General features: G+C 49.2%; 1 protein-coding gene across 1 annotated transcript; it reads right to left on the bottom strand.

Moving 5' to 3' along the window:
* Positions 1-1,904: 1,904 nt before the first annotated feature.
* LOC131478181 (survival motor neuron protein-like) lies at positions 1,905-16,221 on the bottom strand. Its single transcript, XM_058656300.1, has 9 exons — positions 16,069-16,221; positions 13,520-13,591; positions 11,827-11,946; positions 10,822-11,022; positions 10,527-10,685; positions 6,564-6,659; positions 5,153-5,263; positions 3,242-3,292; positions 1,905-1,967 (listed from the first exon to the last, which is right to left on the bottom strand). The coding sequence occupies exons 1-8, from the start codon at positions 16,144-16,146 to the stop codon at positions 3,245-3,247; spliced, it is 885 nt and encodes a 294-aa protein (XP_058512283.1). The 5' UTR covers positions 16,147-16,221; the 3' UTR covers positions 1,905-1,967; positions 3,242-3,244.
* Positions 16,222-21,780: the final 5,559 nt, after the last annotated feature.

Genomic DNA, 21,780 nt, shown 5'->3' with positions numbered 1-21,780 from the left:
CGGAGGATCTTCTCTTTATATCTTATTTTGCAATAAAAACAAATCTTTTTAAAAATGAAAATATTTTGCTGATAAGTAACAAAGATAGGCATCGTCTGTTTTATTCAACAAAATGAGTCATTACATTTTTCCAAATTCGTATTTTGACCAAGAAGTACGTGTAGAAGAATCGAAGAAGTAAGCTACAACGCAGTAGACACACTTGAAGCCCAGAACTGGCATTTATGCATCATTCTAAGGCTGGCCTGAATTCTCCACTGTGGTGCCAGCATTCCCTACGAGTACTGGTTTGAGTCTCAAATGCTCTTTTCTTTTTTTTTTTAAAGATTTATTACAAAGTCAGATATACAGAGAGGAGAGACAGACAGGAAGATCTTTCATCCGATGATTCACTCCCCAAGTGACTGCCAACGGCTGATCCGAAGCCAGGAACCTGGAGCCTCTTCCAGGTCTCCCATGCGGGTGCAGGGTCCCAAGGCCTTGGTCCGTCCTCAACTGCTTTCCCAGGCCACAAGCAGGGAGCTGGATGGGAAGTGGAGCTGCCGGGATTAGAACCGGCGCCCATATGGGATCCCAGGGCGTTCAAAGTGAGGACTTTAGCTGCTAGGCCACGCCTCCAGGCCCCAAAATGCTCTACTTTCGATCCAGTTCCCTGCTTCTGGCCTGGGAAAGCAGCGAAGGACAGCTGGACAGCCGAAGGCCTTTGAGCCCTGTATCCAAGAGAAAGGCGAATGGTAGCAATGGCTAGAGCCGAGAAGATCTGAAGCCAGGAACCAGGAGCTGTTTCTTGGTCTCTCACTCAGATGCAGGGTCCCAAGGCTTTGGGCTGTCCTCTATGCTCTCCCAGGCCACAGGCAGGCCACTGGATTGGTAGTATAGCAGCCAGAACACAAACCAGAGCCCATATGGGGTGCCAGAGGATGCAAGGCAAAGATTTAGCCACTAGGCTATGGCACAGGGCCCACCTCCATGCACAGTTAAATGTATATGTACACAGTGGTCATTAGATAAGCATATCTTACACTTTCCACTTATACATGTCTTCCTATCAGACTGTTAGACATAACAGGGCAACAGTGCTTAAAGAAATGAAAAAAAAAATTAAAATATTAAAGAATAGATTCAAACTATTTGAAAAATAACAATGGAAAGAGATAGTTTTTAAATGATAAGAATGGATAGTACAACATTAGCTAGTTCATTCCTGACAACATGTAATGCTGCATGTATTAAGAGGTGTGTTGCGTGGTGATCTGGCATCGAGGGAGCAGGGTGCAAATTCACAATACACAAAGATACGCCAATACACCAAAATAGTCCAACAGAACTACTACACAGAGGCCAGCCTTCATTTTTTCCTTTTTTATTGTCAAGTAGAAAAACATCAGTGAGCCCCAAAATTTGACAGCTAAAGTTTATGAGCTTGAGAAGTCTGGAGTGGACAGCATCACTGGTTCAGTAGATTTTGTTAGCCACAAGAGACTAATCATTTCAGAAAACTGCAACAACTGGAAATTAATTGTGAGGAAGTGCGCTGTCCCATCAGGCATTCACGAAGACAAAGATAAAACGTTGTGTCCAAGCCAACCAGTCTTATTAATCAGCGAGGAGGAGCTGCTGGTGGACAGATGGCTCACAGGGCACAATCAGCGATCTTCGCATCTCGGAGCATCGAGAAGTGGACGCAGCCACAGTGAAGGCGACGTTCCGCCGTTCTGTTTGGCTGTGACTTCAAACGGCAGCACAGACCCGGGACCCCAAGATCCGGCAGCATTCCTGAGTCCTGGAAGAGGCAGGCCGGAGCGCAGATCCTGGGCAAGACAGCTGGCTCTCGGGGGGCAGCCTGGAGACGAGGGACTTGGAGAGGAGGCGCTTCAGATGTCCGTGTGGCTGCTGCCCCCAGGGCCGTGCCGACAGGGGAGCCGGCTGCACAGGTCCTCGCCAGCGCCGACCGGAGGCACCAAGAGCTGCAGAGAGAATTCAGGAGTCACGCGGAGGCCACTGACCGACTACGTGACCTAAGCCATGTCTCGTCATCAGTAAAATGCGACGATTATATCCGACTGGACGAGTCACAGAATTAAATAACTATTACATGCTAGCACTCAGAAAATATAGCTAATGTTACTTACAAATGCATGTGTTATTTAAAATTCTTTAAAAAAATGCATAGTAGTATTTACAATAACACCCCAACTCGTATGAACACATGCCCAATGGTCTGCTGAAGACAAGACTTATAAAATGAGGGTTTAATTTTTTTCCCACTGGCTCATTGCAGCACAAAGGTTTGCGCATGCTCAGGCACAGAGCTGCACGTCTTCCTCACACTGCTAAGCAAGAACACTTCCTTAAAGCAGCATCTAGCTCCAACCTCAATCAGTGTAAAGATACACTGGTCACAGCAATCAGTAACAGATGCAACAGAAGCTGGAAACCTAGAAGTTAGCTTTTAAAGCTTCCCCAACTCTATAAATTACATTTCTTTTTTCTTGGAAATATGCTGTATGTATTATCTCAGGATAACAGCTGAAGCGGGAAGCGATCATACTTCAAGAACAAGACTGGACTGGAGTGCTTGCCACGTTTCTCCTCGGACCAACTAGCCTTCTGCAGGCCAGGAAGGAGCTCTAGGTCTGGCCTCGCACAGCTCCGGCTTTTGTGGCTATCGTGGGAGCGAGCTCTGTAACTCTGCCTTTTAGATAAATACATTAAATCTTTTTACAAAAGTGATGATTTGCCTAATAATAGTGAAACAACAGAGGAGATGAACGAAGGCAGGCTGTTATTTTCTGCAATTCCATGTAGAACTGGAGCTGTCCATTTACTGACGTCATCACTGGCTGCCTTATCCCCTGGCCTTCCTGAAAACGGGAATTAGATCTAAAGGATCAGTTCAGTCCCAGTGAAGCTCCCGAGGACCAGGTCCCGTCACAGGTAATAAGCTGCACGACTTACTGCACTGTAACTCGCAGCCACGGTGCAGGGGCCGTCAGGATCAATACGTCATCGAAGTGGCAACCAACAAATACCTGGTGAAGACACACTAACGCCATGAAAATCCCAGCGAGGCACAGCTCTATCTTTAGTTCACCAGCTCTGTCATCCAAGTGCCTTCCTAATGCTTTACATTACCTTGTTAAATGCTTCCACGCTCTGTTGCTTAAATGATCACAACCGCTGTGCACCACAAACCAGAAGTGTGTGGAGCAAGAGTTTACTTGAAAATGACACCACTTACTCCTTAATTGATGTGCGAGCATCTTCCTTCTTTCTGACTTTGCTTGAAGCCCTGCAAGGGAAGGAAAGCACGTAAAAGGCATGGCCCACACAGCTTACACGGCTCCTCAGCGTGCTCCTGTAAGCCATCCAACTGCCTTCGATGAGTGTCACCACAAAGCAGGTTACCGTCTCCTGCCTCAACAGGGCCTTCAAAGTCAACATAGCAGTTGTTGCCTGACACGTGTCTCTTCTTTCTCCAAGTTCAGTAACATTCTGAGCTCATTTACAACTTACGTTCATCATACAACACATAGAATGGCCTAAAAATACTTCTGTCACTTTTTTTTTAAAGATTTATTTTTATTGCAAAGTCAGATATATATATATAGAGGAGGAGAGACAGGGAGAAATATCTTTAGTCCAATGATTCACTCCCCAAGTGTCTGCAACAGCCGATGTTACACCGATCTGAAGCCAGGAGCCCAGATCCTCTTCCGGGTCTCCCACACGGGTGCAGAGTCCCAAGGTTTGGGCCATCCTCCACTGCTTTCCCAGGCTACATGCAGGGAGCTGGATGGCAGGTGGAGCTGCCGGGACCCTAACCAGCACCCATATTGGATTCTGGCACGTTCAAGGTGAAGACTTTAGCTGCTAGGCTACGGAGCCGGTCCCTTGTCACATTTTCAAATGGGCACCCATCAGTGAGTGCTAGGGTTGGGTGTAGGCCATGCTGGGCCAGGCCGCAGTGCCTACTGGTACATGTGAGATTCAGGGTTTGGAGTGGGCCAAGTAGGGGATCTTTGGGTCACACCTGCTAGGTTACCACATCTGCCAACACACGCAGGAACCAGGGCTGGGGGTGGACCAGTCTTGGTTAGACTGTAGGACCCACTGGCACACATGGGGGCTGGATCTGGGCACAGGCCTGGATGGAGTTTTGGGAAGTTGCCTTGACAAGGCCGCAGCACTCCCTGGTGTGTGAGCCAGGTCTGTGGGCAGGCCAGGTCCGACCCACAGTCAGGACCAGAGCACACGCTGACATGCGCTGCAGGTCAGTCTGGGTACAGAACTGGCTGGGGTTCTTGAGGATCACCCTGACCAGGCCTCAGGTCATACTGGTACACAGAAGAGTGGGTCTGGGAGTGGGCCAGAATACAGCATCCATGAGAACCAGATCTGGGGACCAACCCAGTAGAGGCTCTTAGGATTGGCCCCGGGGTCCATTCCAGTAGATCCCCAACCTCAGGGAACACCACACAGACACCTGAGCTGGCCCTGGAGCACAGCCTGTGGGACTGGGCTGCCCCACTGCTGAGCCCGTGCAAGGAGAGACAACATACTGGGGTACCCACGAAGGACAGGACAGCCAGCCTCTGATTCAGCAGAGACCTTGAGTGCCTCACCAGGGAGTGGAAAGAGCAGGTTGAACAACATTACAGGACAGGCTCTCCATCAAGCATCTAAGGCTAAGGACACACTGACGCAGACAGCTGGCAAGCATGGGCAGTGGTGTTTCATTTCTGATGCAAGGAAGCCAACACCGTCTCAGAACAACGTTCTCGCCCCAGCAGGATCCCCGGGGTGAAGCCAGGGGAGCAGCCCTGCCCCCTGGCACTGATGGGACCTGGACACGCAGAGTGGTGGGACATTTCCTCCTGCCTGACCCCACGGTCAAGGGACGGACAGCGGGACCTTCTCCCTCACCCCCTCCCATACCACCCAGAGACCTGCAATGGGCCTGCAGCCCCCTCACCTATGTAACAAACATGTGAAAATATATTTCAAAGGAGTAATTTGGGCCTCTTGCTAGTTTTCTTTTTTAAACTTCGAAGCAGTTTTCAGTTCTTAGGATCTGCATAACAAAGCTATTTTTATATCACAAAGTAAGCCACCCAACTAGAAAGAAATTCCCCCCAAAATGTTTGCTTACCATGTAGTAGCCAGTATGATAGCCACTCATGTACCAAGAGATTAACATGCTTCCCAAGGCATCTGTATCATCCAGGGAATCGGGGAACATGGGAGGGGGTGGGGGAATTACCTGGAAATGGAAACAAACACATTTCAAATCTGGTGAACAAACCTATGATGTCTGGACATTCCCTTGACCTCGGGGACGCTGAGTACTAACTTTATGTTTTCCTATTTCTCACATTACTTTTTCTATTTTGTTTTTAAGATCTGGCAGGAGGGGCTGTTGTAGCGACACAGCCTTAGGCACTGCTCACACTGTTGGTATCCCACATGGGAGTGCCAGTTCAAGTGCGTTTTCCTGCCAACACGCCTGGGCAGTACCTGGGCCCCTGCCACCCATGGGGGAGCCAAAGAGGGAGCACGTGGCTCCTGCCTCAGGCCCGGTGCAGATGTGGTGGTTGTGAACTGAATCAGTGTCACCCTGCCTTTCAAACAATATAAGATAAAAAGCAACATTTGGAGAAAGTCAACAATAGCAACAAAAACTATCTACTAAATCAACTAACCTTCACAGGGATTAAAAGACAACAGGCGGCGGTATTCAACACTTTTCGGACATTTAGGTGTGAATACATTAGTTTTTCGCTCCATGAGAAAGCAGAGAATCAATGTTCAAGTATAAACATTTGTTTTTCCTTAAAGCAAACCCACCTACCAGAATGCATTACCAGGAGGAATCTAAGCTGAAGTTTTAAGCACAACATGTGTCCCAAGATACGGCTTGTCAAAATGTGTCGCTGTAATTACTAATATGTAAAAATCTGCCGTTAGGAAAATCACTTTACATGATCAGAAACTAACATCCCAATATATCCAGGAAGGCAAAATAGCAAACCTTTATATATTCAGTGCATTCTAAATGCTTTCTAACAAGAACAACCTCCCAACTGGACAGATATCAATGAAGGGAGCTCAGAGTTGAGGCTTTAAAAGCCCTGTATGTGGGTAACAGGGTGGCATTAAAAAGTGAACACTGGAGGCTGAGTTCAACTTTTCACCCATGAGACTGTAGCCTGTGGGGTGGGCCACTGGAACCCCGGTCAGTCCCAGCTGTTCAGCTCGTGATGCGACCCCCAGGAAGGAGGCGGCAGATGGGCTTCACGCTCGCGCGGTGGACCAGGACAGAGACCCTGGCCTATCACTTTGGTCTGACCTGGGCCACCGTGGCCACCTGAGGAATAGAGAGACAGATGGAAACAGTGCTTTCTTACTCTGTCACTCTGTATTTCAAATAAATAACCCTTAAAAACAGAAAAGAAAAAAAAAACAGTCCTACAGATTGTCAAAGATATATTCCGATCCCCTGTATCCTGTTCAAAGACAAATGACATATGAAAGTGGTTTTTTCTAAATTCTTCTGTACTCACTGGTGGTCCAGAAGGAAACGGGGGTAGCCAGCATGACATGAAATGGGGTGGCAGGGGCGGCGGTGGTGGCGGCGGACCACTGAATTTTAGGCCTGGCTGCAAAGAACATTTCAAAAGAAAATGAATTCGTCAATGTCAATTCAAAACCAAAATGATAGATAATTACCTAGAACAATAGGAAATGATTGTTTTAAAACATTCCCAGAAAAAGTTTATTTTTTTTTTAAATGTAACTTAGTCTTCTATTCTTTTTTTTTATTATTCTTTATTTTTATTACAAAGTCAGATATACAGAGAGGAGGAGAGACAGAGAGGAAGATCTTCCGTCCGATGATTCACTCCCCCAAGTGACTGCAACGACCGGTGCTGTGCCGATCCGAAGCCGGGAACCAGGAACCTCTTCCGGGTCTCCCACACGGGTGCAGGGTCCCAAACCCTTTGGGCCGTCCACGACTGCCTTCCCAGGCCACAAGCAGGGAGCTGGATGGGAAGTGGAGCTGCCGGGATTAGAACCGGCGCCCATATGGGATCCCGGGGCTTTCAAGGCGAGGACTTTTAGCCGCTAGGCCACGCCGCCGGGCCCGAAAAAGTTTATTTTTGTGCAAAAAAATTTCTGAACTCCATTTTTTTTCATAATATGCGCTTTCCATAGATGTTTGAAATGTTTGAAAGAGCTCCTCTCATGAATGTGTTTCAAAATCTTATGCACTAGAATAAACATCTTTTACCTCCATTTCCCACAAACTCTGTAAAGTACCTTTCAATGTATCAGTGGTAACTGGAAGCGCAAGATCTGCGGCCGGGAACAGGCCTGGCAGGGGAAGTGCGGGCACAGCCCCGTGGGCAGCTCCTGGGGCTGAACCCAGGTACAACACAGGATGCAGACGTGCGGAGTGACATCTTCATTAGTGCATCTAACGCTTGCCCCTTGATCCTCTGAGATTCAACGGACCTTAACGTAATAAACCTTGACAGAAAAACACCACAGGCCCAGTGCTAATGGCTCCCCTTCCGGGAACCAGCTCGTTTCCTGGCTGCTCCACTTCCCATCCAGCTCCCTGCAAGTGCACTGGGAAAGCACCAGAAAATGGCCCAAAGCCTTGGGACCCTGCACCCATGTGGGAGACCCAACAGAAGCTCTTGGCTCCTGGCTTTGGACTGGCTCAACTTTGCCTACTGCAGCCCCTTGAAGAGTGAACAAACCCGTGGAGGAATTTCTGTCTCTCTCTCTGTAAATCTACCTTTCCAATAAAAATAAATCTTTAGGAAAAAAAAATTACGGGGGCTGACAATGAGACAAAGTGAATTAAACTTCCTGTTAATACACAAAGGAAAATAGCCGGAGAAGGTCCAAGGATGTAGGTAGGCCCTGGCCATCTCTCCTGGAAGACCAAGATGGAGTTCCTAGCATTTTCACTGACCCACAGGCCAGGGCATTGTATTCATTTGGGGAGTAAGCAATGGATGGAAGTTTTCTTTCTCTGCCTCTTCAATAAATTAAAAAAAAAAAAATTCATAAAAATCTTAAGGAAAACTGATAATGTCTCATGTTTGTTTTTTTAATAAAGATTTATTTATTTTTATTGGAAAGGCAGATATACAAAGAGGAGGAGAGACAGAGAGGAAGATCTTCCGTCCAATGGCTCACTGCCCAAGTGGCCACAATGGCCAGTGCTGAGCCAATCCATAGCCAGGAGCCTGTTCCAGGTCTCCCACGCGGGTGCAGGGTCCCAAGGCTTTGGGTCATTCTCTACTGCTTTCCCAGGCCACAAGCAGGGAGCTGGATAGTAACCAGGGCCGCCGGGATTAGAACCGGTGCCCATATGGGATCCCAGCACACTCAAGGTGAGGACTTTAACCACTATGCCACTGTGCCGAGCCCTTCATGTTTGATTTTTATAAAATTACTGTCTGAGGGTCCAGCACAGTTGACTAGTGGTCTGCACCTGCATGGGAGACCTGGAAGAAATTCCTGGCTTCTAGGGACGCTAAGCCACAGTTTCTAAGGCAGAGACTGGGACAGGTGCCAAGCTGAGTCAGAGGAACCACTGGCATGAACGTGATGTAATCCTGGGAATAGGCCCGGTTGGGGAGCTAAGGGGACACCCTAGCTGGGTTGAGTTTCCCACCAAGGAGTGCATGGGCTGGAATGGGGGCTGCGTTCTATTCAGGATATGGTTGTAGTCTCCCCTGGCACAAGTGTGGACTGGGACTGGACGCACCAAGCCGGGCCAGACTCCAACACTGGATAGATGTGGGACGGACTAGGCTAGGTCTCAACCCCTACTGAGCCATGTGTGAGCTGTATGTGGGTATGGATGAGCCGTGGCTGGGCTGAAACACCCAACAGAAAGAACCAGCTTAGGTTGAAGGCCAGTCAGGAAAAGCCACTGTTCCTGCTAGGACAGGAGGTGAACTGAGTAGGGCTGGCTCATGGACCCACTGGTATGCGTGAAATCTGGCATTGGGAGAGGTTCTGATGGAGGAGCCTGGGCAACTCCTCTGGCAGGACACAGGCCCTGCAGGTAAGCGCGAGAAGCATGATTGGAAACAGCCCAGAATAGGTCATGGAAAGTTTCCCACTGGCATACATTTGGCACTGGTTGGGGGCAGATCAGGCTGAATCAGTTCACGGCATCCATTGGCGAATCCGAGCAGCGGAACAGAGTGTGGGTCGAGCCAGGTTCGGTTGTGACAAAACCCAGTGCACATTACGGAATGCCAGGGTGAAGTGACCTGTACCAGATGGACCACAGCGCCCAACCAGCACACCTGAGAACCAGGAGGGGAGGGGGCGGAGCCGGCAGGGGGAACAAGGGGGTGGGGGTGGTTCCCTTGCTGGACAACTACTCCCACTGCAGAGCGTAAGCTGGGATGGGGGCAGACTAGACTAAGCAGGGCTACAATATCTGTGGGCCTCATGTGGACTAGATGAGGGAAAAGCCAGGCTGGGCTGATTGTTGTTACATTTAGGGCCCGTCATGATAGAGTAGTGGCTAAAGTCCTCACCTTTCCCGCACCGGGATCCCACATGGGCTTCGGTTCTAATCCCAGCAGCTCCACTTCCCATCCAGCTCCCTGCTTGTGGCCTGGGAAAGCAGTCGAGGACGGCCCAGAGCACTGGGACCCTGCACCCGCGTAGGAGACCCGGAAGGAAGTTCCAGGCCCCTGGCTTCGGATCGTCACAGCACCAGCTGTTGCACTCACTTGGGGAATGAGTCATCGGATGGAGGATCTTCCTCTCTGTCTCTCCTCCTCTCTGTATATCTGACTTTGTAATAAAAATAATAATAATAATAAAAAAATGGAAAAATTAAAAAAAAAAAAAATTCCTGGCTCCTGGCTTTGGATCAGCACAGCACCGGCTGTTGTGGTCACTTGGGGAGCGAGTCAGCAGATGGAAATTCTTTCTGTCCTCCTCTCTATATATCTAACTTTCCAATAACATTAAATATTTTAAAAAAATGTATTGTCTTAATAGCATACAATACTCAAGGAAAAAATTAACCAGATTTATTAAAAAGTGAATTGGGACATACGTTTTGTTGTCATATCATAGCCTATAATAATCTAGTTGCTTTCTTTCAATAAATAAACAAAAAGAGCCATAAATGATAATTATCTCAGAGGACCTCAAGATTTTATCCACATGACATACACACTCCTTTCCAGGTACACATCGCATGCGTACATTACCCCACCGAGGATAAAGTATCGTTATCCTTTGTAACTTGAGTAAGTCTGCTCACTGATCAGTCCCGACGCCCCTCCCCCTGGAGTATTTGGGCGAGTCTTTCAACTTCAACTATTTAAACTACAAACTTATTTTCTTCTCAAAGAACACGTATTCATAACACCAAAGACAGCTACAGGCATTTCACAGGAAAGCAACACATCAGTGAATGGCAGGGTTAAATGTCTGAATGCTGCTTCCAAGAAACTCATTCTGGGTGGGAGATTTACCTTGCCTGAGCCGACGACTCCTGGCCCTGGCACCGGGGGTGGTGGGGGGAAGAAAGAGTTCCAGGCATTAGATTTCGACTTGATGTTACTGGGTTTCCATCCAGGTGACCGGGAGGAATTCTCACTTTCATCGGTAGAAACTTGGCTTTCATTTTCATTCTTGAAAAAAGAAAAAAAAAAAAGTACTCCTGTTACACAGGCATCACTAGGAAGCAAACGGGAACACCTCCTGACGCACAGCTGCTGTGGTGCTCAGCTCGCCGCACGCCCTGGCAGGAAGCGCCTGTACCCTCACCTCCTGAGCGCTGCGGTCCACGCCATCAGCCGCTTTGGACGTTGGGGAAAGTAGGTCAGACAGATTCTGCTCTTCTCTGTTCCCGTATCCAGTGTAAACCACGACACAGGTCTCTCGCTTGAAGTCAATTGAAGCAATGGTGGCTGGGTACACGCAGCCATCTTCAGACCAAACTGCGGAACATTTGTCGCCAACTCTCCACTACAAAACACATCCAGAGTACGCACATGCACACACGATTTGAAAAGCAGGCAGCCCAGCACCTTGTCGGCGGGAGGGCAGAGGATGAAGGGCCCAGCTCACGGATGTGGAAGGAGCAATTAAATGGCATAACGCCTGGCCTCGCAAAACACATCCACTGGAATCCTCTCTGTCTCTGAGTTTTCTCCACAAAGGCTAAGTGGCTACACTAACAGAGGGCACCCCCTGCACCTGTTTTGAACAGAAAGGAGACACCTCACCGGTCACGTGCTCTGCTCTGCCGCCACCCCAGAGGAAACAGAGTCTTGATTCCAGCAAGTTAGCCTGCTCACCTAACCCGCTATGCTTTTTATTGCTGACGGCACATACATCTAAGGAAGAGAGAGGTGAGTAGTTGTTTTGGGAGTTGTATAACATGTAGTAATTATTGAAGTTATTTTATATTACACTACTTACTAAGGGCAGTAACAAGAAATCCTTGGATGGAAGTGGAAATCCCTGAGCCTATGGAAAATAAAACCAAAGCACCTGCTTCCGGGGCAGGCATGTGGTGCAATGGTTAAGTGCCACTTGGAATGCCCAACACAGGAGTGCCTGAGACTCTTTGCTTCTGATCCAGAGTCCTGCCGACACGCCGCAGGTGACAGCTCAGGGACTCAGAGGAGAGGCACAGATACTGAGTTCTGGGCTCCCCATCTTGTCCCGGCCCAGCCCCAGCGGCTGCAGGCATCTGGTAAATGAACCAGCAATTGGAAGGTGTTTTCTTTCTGACTTTCAAATAAATAAAAACCAATATGTAAAGACCTGCTTCAAGGGCACCGCGGTGTGCTTCTTTTGGCTTTTATTCTTCTTAACAGGTTTTCTTCTGGGTGTGATTTTTGGTTTCTCTGAAGTTTCACCAATGTCGCCGTTCTTCAGCGCATGCTGTGATCAGGGGAATAGAAATGGCCGTGTCACACAGCGGTACACTAGGACTGTAACGTGACTGGTCTCTAGGCCTCTCACCCCAAAGGCCTTGGCTCCCCCACTTCACCAGTTCACACTGTGGGAACTGTGTGTGGGCCTCACACCTCGAGGGGCAGCTCCATAGGCCTTGCCGTCAGGCCTGCCTGCTCTCAGCCTCGTTTCCATGACACCTTCACTGCCGAGGGAGGGCCCCAGGCCTTTCCTTTCCCTGCTGAATCCATGTACCTCTGGCACATCAGCTACGACTTCCAGGTAAATGCTCTTACAGCTACTGACCACCTCTGGTGTTTTCTCTTTGGTCCAATGTAACATTTCCAATGATCAATTTCACATTTTCACAATCAAACTGAGATTGACTAAACGATCTTTCCTCCAAATCTGTTTCCCCCTCCTTTCTTCAGACTATGTATCCTTGCAATCCCACCACTCCCAGCCCAGAGTGAACCCCATTTCAGCATGGATTTCACAGAACTTTCCCATCAGACCTGGCACAGTAGCCTAGTGGCTAAAGTCCTCCCCGTGCATGCACCAGGATCTCATATGGGTGTCAGTTCATGTCCCGGCTGTCCCACTTCCCATCCAGCTCCCTGCTTGTGGCCTGGGAAAGCAGTCAAGGCTAACCCAAAGCCTTGGGACCCTGCATCCATGTGAGAGACCCAGAAGTTGTTTCTGGCTTCTGGTTTCAGATCAGTTCAGCTCCGACGTTATAGCCATTTGGAAAGAGAACCAAGCCAATGGAAGATCTCTCTGTATCTCCTCCTGTCTGTAAATTTGAGCTTCCATTCACATAAAAATGAACAATTTTTTTAAGATTTATTTATTTTTATTACAAAGTCAGATATACACAGAGGAGGAGAGACAGAGGAAGATCTTCCGTCCGGTGATTCACTCCCCAAGTGAGCCGCAAAGGGCCGATACTGCGCTGATCTGAAGCCAGGAACCAGGAACTCTTCCGGGTCTCCCACATGGGTGCAGGGTCCCAATGCATTGGGCTGTCCTCGACTGCTTTCCCAGGCCACAAGCAGGGAGCTGGATGGGAAGTGGAGCTGCTGGGATTAGAACCGGCGCCCATATGGGATCCCGGGGCATTCAAGGCGAGGACTTTAGCCACTAGGACACGCTGCCGGGCCCCGAAAACCACAATTTCTAGGGGCTGGCACTGCAACACGGTGGGCTAAGCCACCGTGTGTAACAGCAGTTCAAGTCCTGACCACTCTGCCTCCCATCCAGCTCCCGGCCAACGGTCCTGACCCATGTAAGAGACTCAGCTGGAGCTCATGACCCTTGGCCTTGGCCCGGCCCAGACCTGCCTGCGGGGGCATCTGAGTGGCTAAATTGGCACAGAGAAGATTTTTCCACCTCTCCCTCTCCGTTAGTGCCAAATAAACAAATCTTAAGAAAAAAATCTGATATAAGATATATTCAAAATGAAAACTAAACAAGATAACTTTCACTATACTGCTATATGGTATTGATTATTTTCTTCTGATCCAACTTGAACAAGAAAATGAGTGAACACACAAGTCCATACCTTAAATGACGCTACAGCCTTATCGTAAGCCTTTATCAACGCCGTGTCGTCCCAAATGTCAGAATCATCACTCTGGGAAGAGGAGGAAATAAACACACCATTCATGTTCACACAGGCTGCTGCAAACACGTGAGCTTGATAGAACCCACAGCATCCTAACCCAGCGTGGGCAAACGATACCAACAATGGGAATCTTAAACCCTGAGAAAAGCCACAGCCGACCTGTTCAGACGTCATCAGTAAGCTCACTCCCAGAGCTAGACATGAATCAGTATCTTAAAAGGTATATTACCAAATGAATGTGCCACAATCTAGTTCTTATTCATCAACTGTAAGCAGGCATTTTTTTTAAGATTTATTTTTATTACAAAGTCAGATATACAGAGAGGAGGAGAGACAGAGAGGAAGATCTTCTGTCCGATGATTCACTCCCCAAGTGACCGCAAACGGCCGGGGCTATGCCGATCTGAAGCCAGGAGCCTGTTCCAGGTCTCCCATGTGCGTGCAGGGTCCCAAGGCTTTGGGCCGTCCTCTCCTGCTTTCCCAGGCCACAAGCAGGGAGCTGGATGGGAAGTGGAGCTGCCGGGATTAGAACCGGCGCCCATATGGGATCCCGGGGCGTTCAAGGCGAGGACTTTATCTGCTAGGCCACGCTGCCAGGCCCTGTAAGCAGGTATTTTAAGGCCAGCGCCCATTTCAGCTCTTTCTCGGATTCGACTAAAGGTACAGCGGAGGGGTGCATTCTGGTGCGGGGGTTTAGTTGCCACTCGGGACATCCCAGATTGGAATGCCTCTGCTTCCAAACCAGGTCTCTACCAGGACTCCACTGTACCTGGAAGGCACTCCACGATGAACCCAACGCATGGGCCTCTGCCACTCGTGTCAGGTGACCCAGAGCTCCTAGCTACTGACTTCTGTCCAGCTGTAGTTGTTGCTGCTGTTTGGAGAATGAGCCAGTGGATGGAAAATCTCTCTTTCTTTGTAGCTCTGCCTTTCAAATAAATAAATATTTAAAATAAAGATGGCTGGTCCTGGCGGCATGGCCTAGTGGCTAAAATATTCGCCTTGAACGCTCTGGGATCCCTTATGGGCGCCGGTTCTAATCCTGGCAGCTCCACTTCCCGTCCAGCTCCCTGCTTGTGGCCTGGGAAATCAGCAGAGGACAGCCCAAAGCCTTGGGACCCTGAACCCGTGTAGGAGACCTGGAAGAATTTCCTGGATTCCTGGCTTCAGATCGGCATAGCCCCGGCCGTTTGCGCTCACTTGGGGAGTGAATCATCGGACGGAAGATCTTTCTCTCTCTCTCCTCCTCTCTGTATATCTGACTAATAAAAATAAAATCTTTAAAAATAAAAAGATGGCAGACTCTAACATTACAATGCATAAAAGACAGACCGTACCAGGTATTCTCAAAATGTGGAATAAATAGAACATTTACACACTGTTGGCTGAAATGTGGTATACCTGCTTTGAAGAAGCATTTCATAGCTTCCTTTTTTTTTTTTGAAAAAAAAAAGCTTTATTTTTATTGGAAAGGTAGATCTATACGTGAGGGAGAGACAAAGATCTTCCATCCACTGGCTCACTCCCCAAGTAGCTGCAACAACTGGAGCTGATCGAAAGCCAGGAGCTTCTTCCAGGTCTCCCACTCGGGTGCAGGGTCCCAAGGCTTTGGGCCATTTCCTGATGCTTTCCCAGGCCACAAGCAGGGAGCTGGATGGGAAGTAGGGAAGGTGAGACACAAACTAGCACCCATGTGGGATCCTGGAATTTGGAGGTGGAGGATTCGCCAGTTGGGCCACTGCGCAGGCCCCCTGGTAACTTCTTGTAACCTCAAAGGTACATGGTGAGTGGCGCTCTTTGAGAGAAGGCATTGAGCGCAAAGGCTAAGGGCCTGCTCCGGTCTAAATTCAGGCATTCCTGCTCCTGCGCACCCGTAGGAGACAGCAGGTGGAGAGCGGTCTCTATGCTACCACCTAAGTATTTCCCCAAGTAAGTGTCGGACACGAATATCCACAGCAGTTCTGCATATGAGTGCCTGAAAACTAAAAAAAAAAAAAAAAAAAAAAAAAAAAAACCCAAATGCTCATGAACAAGCAAACGGAAACAGTAACAGCATATCAATATGCAATAGGACACTACTATCCAACACAAGAAAACGGATGCACTGCACAGAACACGGCCAGACAAGACAGACTTCGCGTGGTGCAGTGTTCCTATCACCGAAGGAAGAGGCAGGCTAATGTTGGGGTGACACACACTGGATCGGGGGTTTTCTGAGGACAGGATGCGCAGTCCACCACGCTGTGCGCCCGGACACAGCCAGCCTCGACAGGGGGCCACGGGCATGCTCCCTGCCCCACCTCCGCCCACCTCCCCGTCCTCCAGCTCTTCCGAGGATGCCGGCTCAGGAGGCAAAAACACACCCGGCATCCACGGACCCGGGCCCCGCACGCCGCCCTGCCCGAGCCGGACCACGCGGGCAGCGGCTGGCCCAGCCGGGCAGGCCGGGGCTACCGGGCCTCCGCGCCCGCCGCCACCTCGCGCACCTGGCCTGTGCCCCGCCGGAACAGCACCGAGTCCTCGGGCTCGGGGCCGCAGCCAGCTCCGTCGCCGCTCACCGCCATGGCGAGCTCCCCGAAGGCAGGGAGCTTCCCGAAGGCAGCGCGCCGCCCGCTCGAGGCCTTGTGGGAGTGACGACTTCCGGCGCCGCCGGGGCTCCTGGGAGCGGAAGTGCGCGTCTCTCCGCGTCCTGGTTTATTGGCTAGAGGTGCAAGAGTTTCTGTGGTTGTGTTTACTTGAAAGGCGCGCGATCTAACGGGGTGCGGTGGCTCGCTGGCTAAAGTCCTCGCCTTGCTCGCGCCGGGATCCCATCCCAGCTGCTCCACTTCAGATCCAGCTCCCTGCTTGTGGTTTGAGAAAGCAGAGGACGGTGCAAAGCCTTCGGACCCTGCATCCACGTGCAGGAATAGCTGGAAGAAGTTCGTGGTTCTCTCGGTCTCCCACGCCGGTGCAAGGTCCCAGGGACCTGAGCCTCAGGCAGGAAGTTGGACGGGAAGCGGAGCGGTAGGGACTCGAACCTGCGCCCTTAGTGTCGTCCCCTGAGAGGGCTTATTGACTCCTGCGCTCTCTAGAGTGCTGCCCAGCAGGTGGAAGCCGGCACTGGCCTCTTTTTATCCTTACCATGAGGAGTTCCTTTGCCCTAGTTACTTGTTTTCTGTTTGCTTTCCTCAATACGTTTTTGTAGATACAGAAATTGACCCCACCTTTTCATCTCTCACCAGCCCCCCATATTAATAATCACAATAATGTATAGTATTTTAGTACAAGTGTAACTTTCTGCCACTTGCATGTGTCATGGCCTCGTCAGCACAAAGGTAGAAAAGCTAGCGTCTGTACAAGTAGATTTAAAAGTTTCACCGTGATGCCTACTTCTACTCCTAAGGAGGAGGGTTAGGCTGCTCAGGCTTCAGGCGGGAAGATGCGGAACATGGAGCTTCCAAATCGCAGGACGGCCACAGTATCCAGTGTTGAGTGCTTTGCTGCGGGCCTCCTTTGGAATTTTGCAGCCCATCCCCCTACGTGCGGCTGAGGTCTAGCATCATGGCAGCGCCAAGGCTAAGTCTGTGAAGATAGACTATGCTCATATCACCCATTGTACAAATAAATGAGGCTTTTGGTCATTATTCACACAATCAATGCACATGTATGTACTTTAATAAATACATATATATCTAATTATGGGCCTAGTGTGGTAGTCTAGCGGCTAATGTCCTGGTCTCCTTGCACATGCCAGTATCCTATATGGACGCCGGTTCAAACCCCGGTGGCCCCGCTTCTTCTCATCCAGCGCCCTGCTTGTGGCCTGGGAAAGCAGTAGAGGTCGGGCCAAAGCTTGGGACCCTGCACCCACATGGGAGATCCGGAAGAGCTCCTGGCTCCTGGCTTCGGATTGGCTCAGCTCTGGCTGTTGCAGCCACTTGGGGAGTCAATCAGGGGATGGAAGATTTTCCTCTCTTTCTTTCTCTCTGTATATCTGACTTTCCAATAAAAATAAATTTAAAAATTAAAAAAAAAAGTGCAGAGATCAATAATAGTGAATCCTTGTTTTACATCCTTCTATGTGCCACTGCAGGTGGTTTGCACTATCTGGTTTGTGCAGTAAACACTTATTTACAAAGCAAAATTACATAAAGGGATCTTAAGTTCTATTACACAATAAAATTTGCTTTAAAGGTTTATGACAAAAAGTACTACTGTCTGATCACGTTACACAATCCACTAATCTAAAGGTACACTGTTGCTAAAACAATATTCAGCAACACGACACGTGTATGCATAGTGTTTTATTCTTTGACGAATGGTTCAGGGACATCACAGTAAGCCAGAGTGAAACACGAACTGTAAAATAGACAGCTTATAACAAGTTATGGCACATGTAATGAGTGTTGGTGACTCCTGTAAAATCTTGCTCCTCTGAGAGTTGGTGGTACACCCAGCTGGCAGGAGCACCCAGGTGCTCCGCATGGCCACTTCACTTTTCTCTTGTCTGCAAAGCCTTCTTCTCGTTAGCCGCTTTCTGCTTCTGTTGCATGATCTCAGAGTCCCTACAGTAAGACAAAAGTCTCTTAGTGGAAATGGAAAGACTTGCTTTCTACACAGGACCCATCCAGCATATGACACAAGATATTCAAAAGAAAACAAAAACGACATGCCTGATTTCATGCAAAGAGAAAGAATAGAAAAAAAAAAAAAAAAAGCTGTGGCTACCACGGTGGCTCAACATGCTGACCCTCCACCTTCAAGGGCAGGCATCCCATCTGGGCGTCAGTTCGCATCCTGTATGCTGCACTTTCTATCCAGTTCTCTAGTTACAGCCTGGGAAAGCAGCACAGGACAGCTCAAATCTTCATGTCCCTACACCCGTATCAGAGACCCAGAGGAAGCTTCTGGATCCTGGCTTCAGATCAGCTCAGCTGCAGTCATCGCAAAGTGTTTGGGGAGTGAATGGAAGATCTTAGTCTCTCCTTCTCTCTCTCTGTAAATCTCCCTTTCCAATAAAAATAAATAAATCTTAAAAAAAAAAAAACACTCAAAATCTGCAAAGGCTGACTTAATTTGGATATCATCCCTATTGCTACCACAACCTTGAGAAAATAACCTGAAAGCCCTTTCAAAATTGAAGCAATATCTATCGCGGCTGTTCAAAGACCTGGCTGTGAATATAAATCAAGGTATTTGATATCGGACAGGTAGAGACAGAAACAATGACGACCATCTGGCTACCAGAGTTAACCTGTCCTGGTTCTCAGATATGGTGGAGCGTGTTATGAACTGGTTCAGCCCACCTGCCCGTAGACCTGACTCACGCGTAGGCTGGAGTGTACTGCAACCTGGTCTGGGCTGCTCCCAGCTGTGGTCCTTGTGCTGCCCTGCAGAGCCTGCGTCCTGACAGAGGAGTTCTTTAGGCCCCTCCTTCAGGCCTCCTCCCAGTGGCAGATCTTGTGTGCACACCAGTGGGAGCTTGGCCCGGATTGATTTAGTCCTTGCAAAGGACAGTGGCCTTGCCTAATTGGTTTTTACTATTTGGTGTTACAATCCAGAAGCCAGGGGTTTCTTTCTCTTTTTTTTTTTTTTTAAGATTTATTTAGTATTATTTTTTATTACAAAGTGAGATATACAGAGAGAGGAGGAGAGACAGAGAGGAAGATCCTCTGTCCTATGATTTACTCTCCAAGTGAGCCGCATCGGCCAGTGCTATGCCGATCTGAAGCCAGGAGCCAGGAACTTCTTCTAGGTCTCCCATGCGGGTGCAGGGTCCCAAAGCTTTGGGCCATCCTCGACTGCTTTCCCAGGCCACAAGTTCCTGGTTCCTGGGTTCAGATCAGCTCAGTTCCAGCCATTGCGGCAAGCTGGGGAGTGAATCATCGGATGGAAGATCTTCCTCTCTTTCTTTCTCTCTGTATATCTGTGTTTTCAATAAAAGTAAATAAATCTTTTTTTTTTTTTAATCACTGGACAAAAGTGTGAAGTGAAAACCTTCTGATTTAAACGGCCAGTGCTGCACCAATCTTAAGTCAGAAGCCAGGAACTTCCTCCAGGTCTCCCATGCAGGTGCAGGGTCCCAATGTATTGGGCCGTCCTCGACTGCTTTCCCAGGCCACAAGCAGGGAGCTGGATGGGAAATGGAGCTGCTGGGATTAGAACCGGTGCCCATATGCGATCCTAGCGCATTCAAAGCAAAAACTTAAGCCACTAGGCAATGCCGCCGAGCCCTGTGTTTAACCTTTTCTGTTTGGTTTTTCTGTAGCAGCTTTGTAAGATTTGCCATACATAGTCTCCTATCAAAATGGTGCACTGCCTTCTCTCTCCAAACCAGTCAGTCTTCTGGTCTCTAGGCAACGACACACATACATCTGTCATGCAGTGTAATGTGGCATGTCTGCTTTGGGAATCGGTTCCTACCTCCCTGGAAATACAAGACACTGTCTTGCAAGCATCGTGCATACCTTTATCTTGCCAGACTAAGTTCTAGCAGCTGGACTTGGAGAAGCTGCGCGAGGTTGTTTAGAGTTGTTTTCACCTGCGAGCCTGGAGCCTAACCACCCCACAGGGTGTGGGCAGGCTCAGAACAAAACCGACGTTAATGTCTTGGTTACCCCTTTCCGCCCATTTTCCCTGCAATACGCCAAGGGTTTAAACAAATGCTGGTCATTTTCTAAGGCCTGGTTGCCATTGCAGGGTGCCATTCCTGCCACTCACCTCTGCTTTCTTTGAGAAGTAGTCAAGCTGTCCTCTTTTCGTTTCCCCTTGCAAATCTCCTGGGCTTTCTTCATGTTTTTTTGGCGGGCAAGTTCCCGTTGATTTCCACCTGCAAAGGCAAACAGTCATGGCTCTGTTTCTCATGTGCCAAAGTGCTTCCACCAAAAAGTTCTGATTCAAAAAAAAAAAAAAAAAAAAAGCGTATGAACTTTGTTTTGCTTTTTGAGTCAAGAACTGCAATTGATCAGGCAACCAGGAGGTAGGTAGCTTAAAGGTTTAACAGTAATATCAAAGCCAATGCTACCCTGGACAACAGGCATTTGGGATACTGTTGGGGCCAGTATCCCAAAATCAGTTTTGGCTTATGGCTGGCATGGGGTAGACAAAGGTCAGAAACACAGAGCCCACGCGTCACAGAAGTTCAGCCCATTACAGCTTTACTGTTAAAAGCCAGCAAGGGCAGACTCTATTAAAACATTATTAACCTTCAAGGCCCTGTAACTAAATACGACTCAGCAGGAGCTCCTGGTCCGGACCCTCACAGGGGCCGCGCAAAGGAACACCCGAGGAGGATCGGAGCTACGTGCGTGCGTCCCTGTTGGTCCACTGCCGGTAGCCAGGAGTCCTCGTCCCGCCTCCCCATCCTGCTGCGCTCCCTGGTCGGACGCCTCGCCCAGCGCTCCGCAGACTCACGAGCCATGCCTGGAAGGGAGCGACTCAGCGCCAGTCGCCACCGGCCTCCCTGGAAGGCGACACCGGTGGGTACTTGGCCGGGGCCCCCAAACCGCCTCCGGCGCGCTCCAAGGGCCGCTGCGCGTGCGCGCGAGGGCAGGTACTGGGCGCTAGCACCGAGTGGCCGCGGCGGCGGGAGAACTGGCTGCGCTGCTCTGCTTGCTGAGTGCAATCCGCGCGGTAGATAGGCTTGTGTGCACCGGCGGTTCAGCGGCATCAAACTTTTGGTCAAAGAATGTTAGCTTTCATTCAGACGCAGGAAGGAGGCTGCCTTTAAACACCTGTAAGAATGCTCCAGGGGTTTCTTTGGTTCTGTTATTGAAAGGCGGAGTGGGGGCCTGCCGCCTTGTGGAGCAACAGGTGAAGCCTCTATCTGTGATGACGTCAGCATCCTATGAGATACTGGTGTGTGTCCTGACTGCTCCACTTACTGATACAACTTTCTGTTGGGAAGCAGTCCAAGTGCTTGGCCCGCTGGCACCCACGTGGGAGACCTAGAAGAAGCTCCTACCTCCTTGTGGTCTCCGGTCTTGGTCTTTGACTTTCAAATAAAAATGAATAATAGCAAAAGATGGTGTGGACACCCTAAAATTGCATAGTGGGTTTTTTTTTGCTCTTAAGTTTTTTTTTTATTTTTGAGAAAGCATTCACTGTTGCACTCCCCAAAAGCTAGAAACAGAGGCCCTGTATCTCCCATGGAACCCAGTGACTTGAGCTGTCATTTCTGCCCCTTCACATGCCTGCAGTGCCGGAAGCTGGAGGCAGGA

The sequence above is a fragment of the Ochotona princeps genome, chromosome 28 (assembly GCF_030435755.1).
Source record: "Ochotona princeps isolate mOchPri1 chromosome 28, mOchPri1.hap1, whole genome shotgun sequence".
NCBI lineage: Eukaryota > Metazoa > Chordata > Mammalia > Lagomorpha > Ochotonidae > Ochotona > Ochotona princeps.
Note: the sequence above shows the minus strand (reverse complement) of the source record. Positions and strands in the feature narration are given on the sequence as shown.

Excerpts from the sequence above, each read along its gene's own strand:
- LOC131478181 (XM_058656300.1), bottom strand. The coding sequence starts at position 16,146 with ATGGCGGTGAGCGGCGACGGAGCTGGCTGCGGCCCCGAGCCCGAGGAC. Across the intron at positions 11,947-13,519 it reads AGGCTGTAGCGTCATTTAAG|CATGCGCTGAAGAACGGCGA; the intron begins GTATGGACTTGT and ends CCCTGATCACAG. Across the intron at positions 5,264-6,563 it reads CGTTTCCTTCTGGACCACCA|GTAATTCCCCCACCCCCTCC; the intron begins GTGAGTACAGAA and ends TTCCATTTCCAG.